The following is an 18,074-nucleotide window of genomic DNA, read 5'->3' on the forward strand; positions in this document are numbered from 1 at the left end:
TGACTTCAGTATGGGTGCTTGTGTGAATGAAATAGGACAGACGGCTTCCACATCCTACTGCTGCAATGTGATCAACAGCTTTGCCCCTCGGGTCTATGCATGTTCTCTGCATCTTTTTTTTTTTTTTTTTTGCTCTAGCATGGCCATTGAGCTGCCTTTTCTTCGCAGACCTGGGAGGCCGAAAAAGGTCAAAGCCCTTTTATAAAATAATTCATTATGTCAGTGATTCCCAACAAAGTTGCTGTGGCACCAGCCTTGAGAGATCGTCAGGGGAGGGGGGCCACGGGAAATGATCCAACTTCACTTAATTTTCCCAGAAATTATTATTTATTAATTAAAACTAAATCTTTTGTCATCCAACTATGCCAGCGATGTAGCCTATAGTGAAAAGCAGAACACTTTAAATGTGTTTCCATTAGATGTCAGAAGGTACAATTAACCTGTGTATCCACCTGTTGCCATTCATACAACAGAATAAGCCATGACTTCCCTCGAGTGTATTAGTTTTGTGTTGCATTAAATTCATATAAACACATCTATTTGTGAGTAAATTGTGCCTAAATTGTCATAATAAAGGTTGGGAAACACTGAATTATGTGTGTATGGAGCATCATAGCCGATTCTATTGTGAGTTGGAAAGATTAAATACATGTGACTGATGTGGCCACAGGTAAAATATTGTCTATCATGTACTTAAGGAGGTTTAACATATGTTCATTACCCACCCCCCCTTAAAAACAATGCTAAATGGCAGAAGGAAGTGTGTGGATTTTCTTTTGCAGGCGTGGAAAAAAAAAAGTCCACTAGGTGTCTCTAGTTTGCCGCAGGCACCATATAAAACCAAAGACCTTTTGCAAAATATCTAGCAGGTTACAAACAGTATGCAGTTTGACTTTGAAGGGTTTTGTGATGTATTGGCTTCATTTACAGATTACTGCAACAGTGTCAAGATGAAAACTGACATATAAAATAGCCCAATATTCAATACACGGTGACACTAAAGATCAAGACATACTGACATTAGAAATCTACAAATCTGTGTCTTTTGTAAGATTGTTATTGTATTTATGGTTGCACAATGTTGCAAAAGGACACAGATGATTCTGTGTGTAATTTATAATTGAATATTTGGGTGACAAAGAGTGGCCATATACGTGGTCCTCACACCATGGGTAAGTCAGATGTTTTGCTCTGAGGTCGACTGATGTCGTCGTCGCCGGTATCCTAATCTGTTTTTCGCACCTAGAATAGAAAAAATTCTTATTCACTCCACTGGGAAGATATATTTTCAACTTGCGTAAAAATAACATTGTACAATAATTCTTTAGGTAGCCTCATCACAAAGGTTTTATTGTGCTACATGCCCTAATGGATACATACTGGTCTACTTTCAAGCTGCATTGGAAAGCTGTCAAATAGATGAAGCGGAACAAATATTATGATCGCTCGCACCATCCAATAAAATCCAATACAGGGACAAGAGCAGTATCATAAAGTCTCGCTTTGCAAATATACTGTAATTATGCTCTGTTCCAGCGAGCGATTTGTCTACCCAAAGTGAATTAGTTTGGTTGTATTTTCCTGTGGTGCTGTGTCATATTTAGAGTTGTTAGAGTGGTTTGTGATATTTTGGTTACCTCATGTTTATGCATGAGTAATTTACAATTCAGGGTGTCCTTGATTTACGACAATTTTGTACATAAATCAGAGCGGTTTATAGTTCATCACTAATACTCCTAGTATCATGTCACAATGGTAGAAAACATCAATACTATAGTACAAAAATATAACAATAGAACAGCACATAACTGTGCCACGTACATCCTGTGGAACTGTTTAGAATCAATATAGCTCTAATAAAATGACAAAAACATAACACATTTAAGTAAAATACATCATAATCACCAGAGATGCTGATTATTAAATGTATTGTGTGCAGATTGCTAGAGACCTGTTTTGCTAGACAAAGTTGGCTGTGACTAGTTTTGCTCTCACCAACAAATTAGAGGACGGAAAAATACATTGGCGTTGTTGGCCCTGACCATTCACCACTGAGTAAATAAAAACACTTTCAGGCCATAAGTAAAAAAAAGAAAAAAGAAGAATTTAAAACAGAAAAGTACAGCATGCCTTCTTGTGGTGTGTCATAATGTACAGTATTCTTACACCGCTGCACAAACTGGTTAATTGCACACTGTTCATAACCTCAAAACGCTGCAAACCAAGGACCCCTGTATTAGACAGCCCTGAGTGCAGTTCTTCACCACAGCAAACTACTACCACAATATTATCAATCAAAATGGAGCAATATAGTCTTGCACTGGCAGTATATTTGATACACATCCTCTGCCAGTTGATTTCAGACTGTACTGTAAATGTCAAGCATGAATGCTGATAGCTCTATTTTAGCATTTCACAAACATGTTTTTTCATGTGTTGGTTTATGATGGCAGGTGTAGGGCTTGTCTGCCCCCTTGTGGTACGCAGTTGCCAGATGGAATTTGGTCTTGATTATACATAGAGGTAGGCGCCTACAGTACATTTATTTTGTCTTCCATGAAAATGCTCAGACTGGCTTTTCTTCTGTACGCTCTTTGATTTTGAATACCCCTTAAGAAGTCCGAGGCTTCTGTGGCTGAGCCAGATCCAGCATATTGTAATATATTATGATGAAAGAGAAACATCTTTGACCTTCAGGCTCCAAATGCTTGTTAAGGAGACGTTGAATGTTTAGCTGTGTTTGTATTAGGACACAATAATGGTGTGTTTCCAGAACAGAATATTGTCACGGCAGGATGTAAAGACATGAAGAGCTAAGGATACATAAATACTTTTCCCTGGCTCAAGAACAGCTTGTTTGTCATCCAGTCTCATTGCAGGCTGTCTCTTTGTGTTACAAACCACACACAAAGCCAGCTCACACACATACAGCCATGCAACGAATGATTCAGAGTGAAAGCTGCTGCACCACTTGAGTTGGGGTCATAAGGACGATGCCTTGCTCAAGGGCACCTCGACAGTAGACAGCAACCAGACTGGCATCTCTCCTGCAGCTAGTTGTCATTTTTAGATTTGATCCGTTTTGGGACTTACAGACTGAGCTACTGCCACCCCCATACTGGTATGCAACAACATTCAACAAATACGTTCACTTTTAACTCAAAATTTGGCAATATAATTAAGTAAATGATTGTTTATATTTTGTTGCGATGCTTCTAGCAATACGTTTTATAACATTGAGAAGCATGTTTATTTATTTATTTTTGAAAATAATGCCGTTTTTGTAAGGCTCATGCATTTGTGAGTTGAACAACACGACCGAGTATGTGCCTTGTGCTCACTTTAAATGTGGCAATTCACTACTGCCGAAGCCCAACTGCTTGTTCTGCTGTTGCAATGGCGTCTCGTTTGATGTATTCGTATTGTCGATTGAACTAACAAGGAAGGAACAACACAAATTAGCAATTTTACAATTTATTCTAGAAACGGATGATCAGGAGTCCAGTAGTTTGTATAAGAATCATACAAAGCCACAACAGCCTACCATAATGCTAGCTGCTCCCCTAGCTAGAATTATGGTAGCTAGGGGGGCAGGAGTTGCCAACAAATGACTAGGATGACTGGAACCTCAGAAGAAGAGTCAATTACAACAGGAGACTCGGCAGTTTTGCAAAGGCAGGGAAGATTTGCCACAATGGTGCAGAGCACAGTTGTGTTGTTCATCCCAAAATTGTGTGCAGCAGCCTCTCCTGTGGAGGTCTGTCTTGCCCTTCTCACAGTGATGAGTCACAGACAGCGTCTGGCAAGAGTGTGCTTCCGTTTTGAAGCCGCAGGTTATTGATCTTTTTCATCTGGCTAAAAATATTACAAGGTTGGAACTTGGAGGACTCAACTGTGTGGTATATGACATAGGTGACACCGGAGAAACAGGCCGGGGAGCTATTTTAGTGGCCAGCCATTGTCTCTTTGCAGAGGGAGCAGATGGCAAGGATAGACGTACATGCTGAGCCATCTTTGCTCAATGTTAAGGTGCCTTTGACTCACCTGGAGGGGACCCACTGAATGGTCGATAGTGTTCTTCGGGTAATGGAGGATACACTGGAGCCCTTCATGCACAATGTCAGGTGAAGGGAAAATGGTAGGGCACTTACTCAAGTCCAGTGCTTGAAGGCTTACCACATTTCCTTGGAAAATGGACAAGTAATATAGCATTTAGAAAACAGTTTGGCATGTCATATTTGCATTTGGCTCACACTATCACACTATCTACAATTAAAATGAATGAATAAATACATTGTGTTCCAAATGATTAAGCAGAGACAGTTTTTGTCCATTTTTGTAAATAGTTAATTGAATTTTACATTGAATACATCAACCATATTAACTTCTATAATAATGGGGATTTTATTGAACAAAACAGTTTATATTTCAAAAACTCCTCAGACTCCAGTGTTCCTGAAATAAAACAAAACAAGGTTGTTTATTTACTTCTGCCTTTATGAAAAGATGATTTAAAAAATATAATGCCATTTCAAACAAAGGAACTGCTGATCAAGTCAAATGTTAAAACAGGAGCACCTCATCAATAATCATTTTTAAAACTAGTTTCTTCCTTTATCAAATTTAAATTCGTAAAAGTTCTGTTTGGAGGTTTACTACCATCCACCGTCAAAGATCTTCCCTTTAAGGATGTTCCACAGGTTCTCAATAGGGTTGAGGTCAGGGGATGATGTGGCCACGTCATGAACATTTTCCCTTTATATCCATATTTACACAAGCTTCAACTGGTGTCTTTTGCAGCATAGGATGGTGCATTTACTTACACAAAAGTATGGTTCTTCTTCCATACTACGACAGGAAATGGTCAGTTAAAAACTCCACATATTTCACAGAAGTCCTTTTGACACCTTCATGCACTGTAAAGGGGCCTACCATCGTACTCCCTATTATTACAGTCTCAAAACCGTCTTGCTGATGGTGTCCATCTACCAATCATCCAGAACCTTCCAAGTAGCACAGCATTCATCAGTGCATAAAACCGTTTGACAATTAGCTGTCATGTTTTTCTGAGACCACTGCATATATTTCTTCTTCTGAGGTTGGTAGGGGTTGCCGAAATACAGCTTTATGCATGACTGCAAATCCCTGGAGAATCCATCCATCCATCCATCCATTTTCTGAGCCGCTTCTCCTCACTAGGGTCGCGGGCGTGCTGGAGCCAATCCCAGCTATCATCGGGCAGGAGGCGGGGTACACTCTGAACTGGTTGGAGAATCCATCAAGCTTCAAATATATATTCACTGCTCATCAGTAACTTTTTAACAGCTGATCTCTTAATATGCTGCATTTACCTTACAGGCATTTTGCTTAATACTCCTTTATCTGAATGAACCTGTTTACTCAAGGCATTGGACCATTCATTCCATGCTTTTATGAGACAAAGAGCCTTCTTTTTTCCCAATTATGCATAAAAATTGTGACTCGCTTGATAATAATTACACTTGGATGGGCCCGTTATTATTTTTTTGCTACTTAGAATATACTGTCTATGATTAGTTCAGTACTTTATGAAGTCACTACTTTACATGAACCGGTTTGTTTAAGACTCCTAGAATATACGATCAGCTTCCTAAATAATTACTATTATACTTGACAGGTGTTTTTGCGGCGGCACGGTGGACGACTGGTCAGCGCGTCAGCCTCACAGTTCTGGGGACCCGGGTTCAATCCCTGGCTCTGCCTGTGTGGAGTTTGCATGTTCTCCCTGTACCTGCGTGGGTTTTCTCCGGGCACTCCGGTTTCCTCCCACATCCCAAAAACATGTATGAATTGGAGACTCTAAATTTGTTGTTTGGTTGTTTGTTCCTATGTGCCCTGCGATTGGCTGGCAACCAGTTCAGGGTGTATTAGGGGTAGGACCTGATAGGTTTTTTACCTCTTCCTACTGTTTTTGAACATATACATTGTACATTCCTTTGTTTATTATTAATGTGTTTTTGTTTTTTGTTTTGTTTTTCCATTTGTCACAAGTTGATCTCATGTTCATTATTTTGTTTTCTGTTTATGTTCAATAAACACAATGGAAAAAATAATATTGACAAATCCCATTCAGTAATTTTCCCTTTAGGTTCATCTGGGAAATTAGGTATCAATTTTTATATGTCAGGAACCTAAACAGGCGGCATGGTGGCCGACTGGTTAGAGCGTCAGCCTCACAGTTCTGAGGACCTGGGTTCAATCCCCGGCCCCGCCTGTGTGGAGTTTGCATGTTCTCCCCGTGCCTGCGTGGGTTTTCTCCGGGCACTCCGGTTTCCTCCCACATCCCAAAAACATGCATTAATTGGAGACTCTAAATTGCCCGTAGGTGTGACTGTGAGTGCGAATGGTTGTTTGTTTGTATGTGCCCTGCGATTGGCTGGCAACCAGTTCAGGGTGTACCCCGCCTCCTTCTCGATGACAGCTGGGATAGGCTCCAGCACGCCCGCGACCCTAGTGAGGAGAAGCGGCTCAGAAAATGGATGGATGGAGGAATCTAAACAGACAGGAAAAATAACTGGCAGAAGAACAAGTTAAATCTTAAATCCTAGTAATTTGTAACACTGTAAATAAATAAAACCAGCTAAATATAACAAATTAATTCAGAGACAAGTAATACATCATTTGTATAAAATATGTAATAATTTTAGAGTAATAATAATAAACAATAAAATGTTTCCTATTTTAATGATTTATTCAGTTAATTTCATATTTACAGCATATTTATTTCCTTTTGGTGAAAAAAAAACCAAAAACAAAACATACCAGTGTAGAGGAAGCGGTGAATTACTAGCATTAAATTACTTTTATTAATGATAATAAAAGTGTACTTTAAATGGTTTTACTTAAGTGTTTTGAACCTTTTTATTAAAAGCAGTTCTTAGTGAATGTAATCCATATCTGGATATGTGGCATTGACACTAAATCGTGAAAAAATTCATACAGTTCTAATGGAAGTGCTGATTGGATTTCCCCCTAATAGTTATGTTTGCAGAGATCTAAATGAAGAAAATAACACCTTTAGCATGCATGCTTGATTAGCTACTCGCATATAATCTTTGGGGCAAACAGATTAGAGCCTTATTGACTTGACAATGTGCAAAAATATGAGGGAGTGAGGTAACAGTATATCACTGTCACAGTATATATCATCCTCTGTGTACTTCACATTATGATTATTATCATCGAGTTTGGCTTGTTGATTATGTTGGCTTGGTGCTTAACAAGTTTATTGGAACCCCACCCAATGTAGGGTCTACAGAATTGGTAATAACCAATTTTTAAATTCATTTCATAATGGTTAACACACCAGTATTTTGAAGACCATCCATCCATTTTCTATACCGCTTATCCTCATTAGGGTCCTGGTTGTCCTGGAAACTGTCCCAGCTGACTTCGGGCGAGAAGCAGGGTACACCCTGGAATGGTCAGTCAGTCAATCTCAGGGGACCTACAGATAGACAAACCATCATTCGCACCTCATGACATTGAAGAGTTTTCAATGTATATAATTTTTGGAATGAAGGAGGAGATAAACCCACGTAAGTAGTACAGGCTGAACAAGAAAATGCCATACGGGAAGGCTGAAGCTGGGATTTGAACCCCCAATCTCAGATCTGTGAGGCAGATGTGCTATCCACTCGATCACCGTGCCGTCCTATTTAGAACCCCTTTAACCCAAATTATATTTGTATGCTAAAATTATTGTTATTCGTAAATTTTCAAATTGACAACAAAACTGGGAAAAATTGTAAACGGCCTTATTATTTCTTGATTAATATGTCAAATAATAGTTATTTACTCCATTATTTTGTTTTTTTTTAGATATCATATGATACTTAAAAGGTAGGATGTTAATAGAAAAGGTAAACGTTAGCGGTCAGACAGCACAGAAGAGCAAAAGTAGAAGCCAATTTCAGCAGTGAGTGAGGAGGTCCGGCCACAACAGATTAGAGAGCTCATTGAACATAGAATTTGGTATTTATCCGATTCCTTTTTGTGTATTACTACTGATCAGAATTGATCACCAAAAGCTAAAAAATTCATGCCATGGAAACAGATAGGGGTGACACGGTGGCCGACTGGTTAGAGCATCTGCCTCACAGTTCTGAGGACCGGAGTTCAATTCCCGCCCCCGCCTGTGTGGAGTTTGCATGTTCTCCTCGTGCCTTCGTGGGGTTTCTCCTGGCACTCCGGTTTCCTCCCACATCCCAAAAAAATGCATGGTAGGTTAATTGAAGACTCTTGCCCGTATGTGTGACTGTGAGTGTGAATGGTTGTTTGTTTCTATGTGCCTTGCGATTGGGTGGCAGCCAGTTCAGGGTGTACCCCGCCTCCTGCCCGATGATAGCTGGGATAGGCTCCAGCACTCCCTTGTGAGGATAAGCTGCTCAGAGAATGGATGGATGGATGAATGGAAACAGATAGGTGTGATGCAGCCAGCATGTTGTTCATAGGTCGTGCAGTGCAGAAGATGTTTATTGACCTTTCGTTGGCTACTTTGCAGAATTTTTACTGCAACATGCTCCATCTAGTTGAGTTTTGCTACGGCATACAGTGTAGTGTCTTTGATGAACAGCAGTCCATGTGCTCAGTATCCTCAGACAGTGATGTGTTGGTTTTGTGCTTTGCCAGCTCTGTCCAACTCATCCTCCGAGGACATAGTGTTTGATTTTTTTTTTCCTACACTGTCCAGGCCTCATTTCTTTCTTGCAATTTATTCTCACAAGGTTTAATCTCTGCCTGGAGTATACAGTATAAAAATTCATTGAAGGTCAATTTCTATCTGTCCATCCATCCATAGACCAACAGCTATCCTGACTCACATTCACACATACAGACTCTTCAATGAACCTAATTTCCATGTATTGTAATGTGGGAGGAAGCCAAAATACTTGGAGAAAACCACTTAGAACATAGAAACTCTACACAGGAGGGCCTGAACTGAGATCAAAACCTTTCAAGACCTCTTGACTGTGAGGCAGAAGTGATAACCACTCGTAGACCATGCTGCTGCAAATAAATGTAAAATAGAATAAAAAGTTACTTTGAATATTTTGAATACACCAAAAAGCAAATATGTATTGTGTTTTAACTGGCTCACCTCTTTCTTGGAAAAAAAATGCATGCAATATACATTTTACCTGCAACAAATATAGGTATGAGGAAAATCTGACGATTGCAGTTAGCATCTCGAGTTTGACGTTGTAACAGTGGCAAAAATGGCAACTGTTGGCACGCAGGTTCCCTCTATTGTAATACGAAAGAATCACTGAATTAAAGAAATACAGAATACACATCAAATATCCAAATAAAATGGAGAGTGATTTAAGCACAAAAACTGAAAAGGACAAGACTCGAGCCAAGCGCTCGTGCTAACAGTGGCAGTCAAGCCCCCACTGGCAGTAGCAAATGGCATAAACGTGAGGAAGTATGACTCCAACTACATCAAATTTGATTTTATTTGGAGGCAAGACCTCAGTGTGTGTTATGTGGTGAATTTCTCAGCAATGATTGAATGAATCAAACTATTGCATCTCAAACGCAACAACCGAATACACAACCGAACACGCTTTTTTTTCTTTCAAGAAAACATGACGACCTGAAGCAGTCAAAGTCGACCATTCAGTCCTATGATACACCCATAACCAAAGCCCAGGAAGATACTGTCTGTAAATATTGCTGTATCTTTATGTTATCTTAGTAGAGTACTTTTTAAGGACAATTTAGTTGTGTTTAGCTTGTAAGTATAACACGGTTGAATTACATTTTTAAGAACTGTATGTTTTAAAAAGTGCAGTTTTATATAACTTTTATGTGCAAATGCAATACATTTTAAGTGCATCATTATTTACAGTAAGTAGTGTTTTTTTTTTTTTTTTTCCTATTTCAGCACAGTGTTAATGTTCAAACTGCATAATGTTGCATGTGTCTTACAAACCCCAATTCCAATGAAGTTGGGACGTTGACACATCAAGGTCTAACCACAATTGATACTTTTTGAGTTGGCTAAAGTCACAAATAGACAGTTTAAATGTGAAAATTATTTCTGCCAGGCTCTTTGTGATCTCCTCTGCCCTTGCCTCTGTGACCGGAGTGCTTCTGAATGATGCTCCGTTTATTCTGACAAAATAGTCAGACTCAAAGTAGAACCTCCATGTAAATCGTTGTCCACTCAAGCTCCTATACAAATAAAATGCAGATCGACGACCCGGAAGTTAGCTCGGTTTGTCATAGCGTCAAGCTAGCGATGTTCAACTGTGAAAACTACTATTTCGAGATGCAACTCTGGCGTCGCTTGTTTGATGAAGCCAAAGAGTGAAGGGTGAAACCAAAACTAAAGTATCGATATTTTCACGCTAGTATCGATCTGATTCAATACTGACTTGGTATCGATACCATCGATATTTTGGATCGATCCGCCTGAGCCTTTCTACGATGCTCCATTTATACTCAATCATGACACTCACCTGTTTCCGATTAACCTGTTCACCTGTGGAACATTCCAAACAGATGTTTTTTTCAGCATTTCTCAACTTTCCCAGTCTTTTTTTTTTTTGCCTCTCCCAGCTTTTTTTGGAACGTGTTGCAGGCATCAAAATTAAAATAACAGAATATTTCGTAAAAACAATAACATTCATCAGTTTGAATGATACATATCTTGTCTTTGGAGTGTATTCAATTCAATATAGGTCGAAAGGGATTTAAAAACATTGTATTGTGTTTTTATTTACGTTTTACACAAAGTCCCAACATCAATGGAATAGGGGTTTAATAATAATAATAATGATCATCATCAGCATCATAATAATAAACATCTGTCTTTTTTGATGAACAACCCGAGACGGTATTTTATGGTGTGATTATGGTGGTACTTGAGAAGTACCACCACCATGAGAGTATTTTTTTTGCGGTGGTACTTTAAAAAGAGTACTGTTCTCTTCAATGCAGTTTGACATACCACAGTCGCACTCGGTCGACTACATTCATTAGCCAGCTGTCAAGCCGCTCAAACAACTATAACATCCGGTTTTAAGTTTCAGGATAAAACATCATCGGAAGCGTTATTGTGTTACAAAGTCACGCGATCAATTCTGGAATAACGCAGATTTTATTGTATAAAACAGGCATTTTAGACATAAATTACTCATTTTATTTCCTTTACTATTGTTTTACGTCATTATTTCTAAAATTAGGATATTATGATTTAAAAATTTTATCAAATGTGCTAAATGTTAACTAATAAAACCATGTATATGACACCCCCCCAGCACCCTCCATGTTAATATAATAATTGCATTTCAATACATTTTTAACTATTACTCGTAAAAGTGAATTGAACAACTTCCGGTGTCCAACCACGTTGAGCTTAACGCAGCTCTCACTCGGAGGCTGAACTGCTCGAGTAAAGTCCGTCCGTCCTCGCACAGACTACGGAAGACAATTGAACGTAACCGACACCGGGAGGCGAGCCGAACGTGGCCGTGGAACTTGCTTAAACATTTTCACGCCACAGCCGACAAAAAAAAAAAAAAAAAAAAAAAAAAAAAAAAAAAAAAGATTTCCACTCGCTCTACCCCTACATCCGCCAGACTAAATCATAGTAACACGAGTGGTATTTAATAATAATTTAAAAAAAAATGCAACCCAATGGCTCCTGTTTACCGTTGAAGAATCTCCCACTCTGAGGTGTAGTTTCTCTTCAAGAGGCGAGGAATGCTATCTGAGCATCAATGTTTCACTGGGGAAAGTGGAAGAAAAGGATGGGAGCCAATAGTTCTTCAAAGAAACCCGTTTTCGACGAAAAGGAAGATGGTAAGTGACTGCAAAGTGCTCATTTTGGACTTTTTACTGATTGTGCCTTTGTGAATATTTCATTTACATCGGCCTCTATTGCTGTCATCGATCTGCAGGTAATTAGCGTTAGCTTGTTGCCTATACTGAGTTGTCCAAGTTTCTTCTGAAGGAAGAGAAACTGCTAAAGCATTGTTTTGTCTAACGATAGCGATGCTCTATTTTCATCTTTGCATCTACAGTCAAAAGTGCAGCATTAGCACCCAGTCACTGTGAAGAATATGTCCACCCTTGAATGAACCCTTTGAGACAGGAACTAGTGGAAGACAGAGTTAATTGCATAATTAAAGCAAGATTAGTGTAATGCATGGATGTAATGTTAATTCATGACGGCTTGTCTGTGTAAGGAAAATAAGCCTCTCTGAAGTCCACTGCTGAATCTTGATAATAAAGTACAGAGCTCCAGTTTTCAAGGGAGTAATGCCTAGATCAGACTACAGGAGTTAAGTTGCAATATTGGTCCGATTAGCTATCGCGGGCGATTTCCCAGATCGGGCCCGACATATTTTGTCGGGAACGACAAAACATATTGTCGTGTGACAAAATCCACGACTGACAATTTGGACAATAGCCCTACAACGCCAAAATCAAAGTCTAGCATGTTTGATTATTTTTTTTTCGGGATATCATCAGTGTAGTGCGACATATCAACGACAACTTTCCGACAACGCACCTCGACTTCGACCAATAGGATTGCGTATTGTGAGTCGTGCTTCGCCTCCCGTGCTTATGGGGTGCAGTTTGTAAAGCTGCTCACGCCAAAAAAAAACATTTTGTCATATTTAGCTTCAAAATGTGTTTTAAAAAAAACTGGTGTGATTTTTCAAGAGTCACTTTTCTGCGCTTTTAAGCAATATTTGTCAACTTTATAGTTAAATCCAAATATTAGATGTTACACCTAAATCTCGATTCTAAATGTTAAATCTATATCCATCCAGCCATCCATTTTCCTTATCCTCACTACGGTCGCGGGCGTGCTGGAGCCTATCCCAGCTATCTTCGGACGAAAGGCGGGGTACGCCCTGAACTAGTCGCCAGCCAATCACAGGGCACATAGAAACGAACAACCATTCGCACTCACATTCACACCAACGGGAAATTTAGAGTCTTCAATTCATGCATGTTTTTGGGATGTGGGAGGAAACCGGATTGCCTGGAGAAAACCCACGCAGGCACAGGGAGAACATGCAAACTCCACACAGGCGAGGCCGGGGATTGAACCCCGGTCCTCAGAACTGTGAGGGAGATGTGCTAACCAGTCTTCCGCCTATATACACACACCATAAATGTAAATCTTAAAACTAAATGTTGAATATATGTTAAATCAATATCTAAATATAAATCTTAAATATAAATATTAAAACTAAATGTTAAATATATATTTAAATGTTACATCTAAATCTAAATATAAAAATTACATCCATCCATCCATTTTCTGAGCCACTTCTCCTCACTAGGGTCGCGGGCGTGCTGGAGCCTATCCCAGCTATCATCGGGCAGGAGGCGGGGTACACCCTGAACTGGTTGCCAGCCAATCGCAGGGCACATACAAACAAACAACCATTCGCACTCACAGTCACACCTACGGGCAATTTAGAGTCTCCAATTAATGCATGTTTTTGGGATGTGGAGTACCCGGAGAAAACCCACGCAAGCACTGGGAGAACATGCAAACTCCCCACAGGCGGGGCCGGGGATTGAACCCCGGTCCTCAGAACTGTGAGGCTGACGCTCTAACCAGTCGGTCACCGTGCCGCCTAAAAATTACATATAAATGTTAAATTCTAAATCTAAAGGTTTCGAGTCCAACTAAATATTTGGTTGATATGCAAATCCACACTTCTAAGAAACGGAAGTACCAAAATAAAAGCTGTGTGTTTGTAACGTCAAATAACAGCGTAATAAAATAAAATAAAAAACATCTTATACAGGGAAATTGACCCTTGGAAATATATGATCACTTCCTGAAATAACAAACCACTTATGGACTCTTTATTTGACAAGTACTTTGAGTGTTTAGTGTCACGTTAATGAAGAAATCTCACGTGGAAGTTGCAGGGCTGGAGCCGCCGGGGAAGCAGGGGGGGAGAAAAGAGAACCAGGCCGAAAGAGAGCGGACGTCAGCCCTGGAGGTGGATTTGTAAAAACAAGTGGCAAGGCAGGGGGTGAGAGAAGACAAAAAATAACTGTTGCTGCTTTGTTTCTTTTTTTCACCCGGCATTTCAGCATGAGATGTTTATCGTAGGTTACAGTGGAACCTCGGAATTCGAACGACTCGCACAAATCGGACTTCGACCAAAAATATCATAGCGTGAACACTCTCCTCACATTTGTGAGTGCTTCTTAAGATTTTATTTTTTTGTTTTTCCAGTACAATTTTCATAGGGAAATGTTCTTTTTTTCTCAAAGAAAAACAGCAGTGCTGCCAGTAGCAAAGAAAAAAGGAAAGTGGATGTAAGGAAGGAGATAATCGCTAAGTATGAAAATGGTGTGCGTGTTACGGCTCTTGCTATCCAGTATTGTATGGCTAAGTCGACAGTTTAGACTATCCTAAAGAATAAAGATGTTCCCGATGGGAAAAAATGTTCCGGAGGACAAATCGGACTTCGAACACTTCACAAGAACGAATTATGTTCGAATTCCCGAGGTTCCACTGTATTTGGCGCCACAAACACACAGCTTTTATTTTGGTACTTCCGTTTCTTGCCAGTGTGGATTTGCATATTAGCTAAATATTTAGTTTGATCTAAAACATTTAGAACAGAATCGGCGACAAAGGGCAGCCTTGGCGGAGTCCAACCCTCACCGGGAACGAGTCCGACTTACTGCCGGATATGCGGACCAAACTCTGACTCCGGTCGTACAGGGACCGAACAGCCCGTATCAGGGGGTTCGGTACCCCATACTCCCGAAGCACTCTTCACAGGACTCCCCGAGGGACACGGTCGAACGCCTTCTCCAAGTCCACAAAACACATGTAGACTGGTTGGGCGAACTCCCATGCACCCTCGAGGACCCTGCCGAGGGTGTAGAGCTGGTCCACTGTTCCACGGCCAGGACGAAAACCACACTGCTCCTCCTGAATCTGAGATTCGACTTCCCGACGGACCCTCCTCTCCAGCACCCCTGAATAGACCTTACCAGGGAGGCTGAGCAGTGTGATCCCCCTGTAGTTGGAACACACCCTCCGGTCCCCCTTCTTAAAAAGGGGGACCACCACCCCAGTCTGCCAATCCAGAGGCACTGTCCCCGATGTCCACGCGATGTTGCAGAGGCGTGTCAACCAGGACAGCCCCACAACATCCAGAGCCTTTAGGAACTCCGGGCGAATCTCATCCACCCCCGGGGCCCTGCCACCGAGGAGCTTTTTAACTACCTCGGTGACCTCAAACCCAGAGATAGGAGAGCCCGCCTCAGAGAACCCACACTCTGCTTCCCCATGGGAAGGCGTGTCGGTGGAATTGAGGAGGTCTTCGAAGTATTCTCCCCACCGACTCACAACGTCCCGAGTCGAGGTCAGCAGCGCCCCATCCCCACTATACACAGTGTTGGTGGTGCACTGCTTTCCTCTCCTGAGACGTCGGATGGTGGACCAGAATTTCCTCGAAGCCGTCCGGAAGTCTTTCTCCATGGCCTCACCGAACTCCTCCCATGCCTGGGTTTTTGCTTCAGCAACCACCAGAGCTGCATTCCGCTTGGCCAGCCGGTACCCATCAGCTGCCTCAGGAGTCCCACAGGCCAAAAAGGCCCGATAGGACTCCTTCTTCAGCTTGACGGCATCCCTCACCGTTGGTGTCCACCAACGGGTTCGGGGATTGCCGCCACGACAGGCACCGACCACCTTACGGCCACTGTTCCGGTCGGCCGCCTCAGCAATGGAGGCGCGGAACATGGTCCACTCGGACTCGATGTCCCCCGCCTCCCCCGGAACATGAGCAAAGTTCTGTCGGAGGTGGGTGTTGAAACTCCTTCTGACAGGGGATTCTGCCAGACATTCCCAGCAGACCCTCACAATACGTTTGGGCCTGCCACGTCGAACCGGCATCTTCCCCCACCATCGGAGCCAACTCACCACCAGGTGGTGATCAGTTGACAGCTCCGCCCCTCTCTTCACCCGAGTGTCCAAGACATGCGGCCGCAAGTCCGATGACACGACCACAAAGTCGATCATCGAACTGCGACCTAGGGTGTCCTGGTGCCAAGTGCACGTGTGGACACCCTTATGCTTGAACATGGTGTTCGTTATGGACAATCCGTGACGAGCACAGAAGTCCAATAACAGAGCACCGCCAAGGCTGCCCTTTGTCGCCGATTCTGTTCATAACTTTTATGGACAGAATTTCTAGGTGCAGCCGAGGCGTAGAGGGGGTCCGGTTTGGTGGCCTCAGTATTGCATCTCTGCTTTTTGCAGATGATGTGGTTCTGTTGGCTTCATCAAGCCGTGACCTCCAACTCTCATTGGAGCAGTTCGCAGCCGAGTGTGAAGCGGCTGGGATGAGAATCAGCACCTCCAAATCTGAGACCATGGTCCTCAGTCGGGAAAGGGTGGCATGCCATCTCCAGGTCGGGGATGAGATCCTGCCCCAAGTGGAGGAATTCAAGTATCTTGGGGTCTTGTTCACGAGTGAGGGAAGAATGGAACGGGAGATCGACAGGCGGATCGGTGCAGCGTCTGCAGTGATGCGGACTTTGTATCGGTCCGTTGTGGTAAAGAAAGAGCTAAGCCGAAACGCGAAGCTCTCAATTTACCGGTCGATCTTCGTTCCTACCCTCACCTATGGTCATGAGCTGTGGGTCGTGACCGAAAGAACAAGATCCCGGATACAAGCGGCCGAAATGAGTTTCCTCCGCAGGGTGTCCGGGCTCTCCCTTAGAGATAGGATGAGAAGCTCGGTCATCCGGGAGGATCTCAGAGTAGAGCCGCTGCTCCTCCGCATTGAGAGGAGCCAGATGAGGTGGCTGGGGCATCTGATTCGGATGCCTCCCGGACGCCTCCCTGATGAGGTGTTCCGGGCACGTCCCACCGGGAGGAGACCCCGGGGACGACCCAGGACACGCTGGAGAGACTACATCCTTCGGCTGGCCTGGGAACGCCTCGGGATCCCCCCGGAAGAGCTGGATGAAGTGGCTGGGGAGAGGGAAGTCTGGGCGTCCCTGCTGAAGCTACTGCCCCCGCGACCCGACCCGGATAAGCGGTAGAGAATGGATGGATGGATAAAACATTTAGATTTAACATTATTATATTTAAATATAAGCCAGCCCGGCTTATTGTTGTGCCTAAATGGCCACCATTTTGGGTAGGTCGTCGTTACCATGAAGGCAGCGGCGCGCTACTCTTTAGACGAATAAAAACAACAGCATTCATGCATTGTAGTAGTTGTCTGTTTGGCTGTTTCAGCTCACTTTTAACTTGAGAAAACACTGTGCAGTAAATTGCGAATGTTTTTTTTAAATTTCTTAATTTTTTTTATTATTGTTTGTGCTATTTACTCAGTACTTGAGAAATTATTTCACTGTCTAATTTTTATTCTGAAGTATTTTTGGGAGGACTACTTTTTACTTGTCCTTGAGTCACATTATTGTCAATTAACTAAACAATATTTGGCTACTCTACCCGCCTCTGGAGCGAGCATCCTCTATTGCTACTTTCACGTTTAAGCAACATTTTTGCTCATCAGAGCAGCCTGTCGTATTTGTTGCACTGGTCTTTCGTATTTTGGCGTTGAGGTGCTGCGGGTCATGGCCCTGGTTGTGATTCCAGCGGAACCGCGAAGCACACGTAACATCGGCGACAAGAGCTGATCAGCTAGTACACAGGTGTCAAACTGGTGGCCCGGGGGTCAGATCCGGCCCGCAACATAATTTTATGTGGCCCATGAAAGCAAATCATGTGTGTCGACTTCATGTTTCTTGTGAAAATACCACAATTGGTGTCTTTACTTGTATAATGTTGAGATATTGAAAGCATTTTATGTTACCAATCACCTTTTTGAAATAAATGTAAGAATAGTTGAACACTTTTTATTGGCTTCTGACTGAAACTGGTTATGTTCTGAAACTTGTTGTCCATCAATTTGTTGTGTATATGTCATTAAATGAGACAATATTTTATATGGGTTCACAGTCATAATGGCCCCCGAGGGAAGCCATAACTACAATGTGGCCCGTGACAAAAAATGAGTTTG

General features: G+C 42.1%; 1 protein-coding gene across 3 annotated transcripts in view; it reads left to right on the forward strand.

The window, feature by feature from the left end:
• The first annotated feature begins 11,314 nt into the window (after window positions 1-11,314).
• The window catches only part of LOC133485473 (serine/threonine-protein kinase 32C-like), a 98,505-nt gene continuing 91,745 nt past the window's right edge, over window positions 11,315-18,074 (forward strand). Inside the window, exon 1 of one of the 3 annotated variants that reach the window (XM_061789199.1) lies at window positions 11,315-11,850. In XM_061789199.1, coding sequence (XP_061645183.1) covers window positions 11,769-11,850 — 82 coding nt within the window. In that variant the 5' untranslated portion in view covers window positions 11,315-11,768. The remainder of the gene's footprint in view (window positions 11,851-18,074) is intronic. The other 2 variants (XM_061789200.1, XM_061789198.1) reach the window with 2 other exon arrangements.

Source organism: Phyllopteryx taeniolatus, chromosome 11 (genome assembly GCF_024500385.1).
Source record: "Phyllopteryx taeniolatus isolate TA_2022b chromosome 11, UOR_Ptae_1.2, whole genome shotgun sequence".
In the NCBI taxonomy this organism is placed as follows: domain Eukaryota; kingdom Metazoa; phylum Chordata; class Actinopteri; order Syngnathiformes; family Syngnathidae; genus Phyllopteryx; species Phyllopteryx taeniolatus.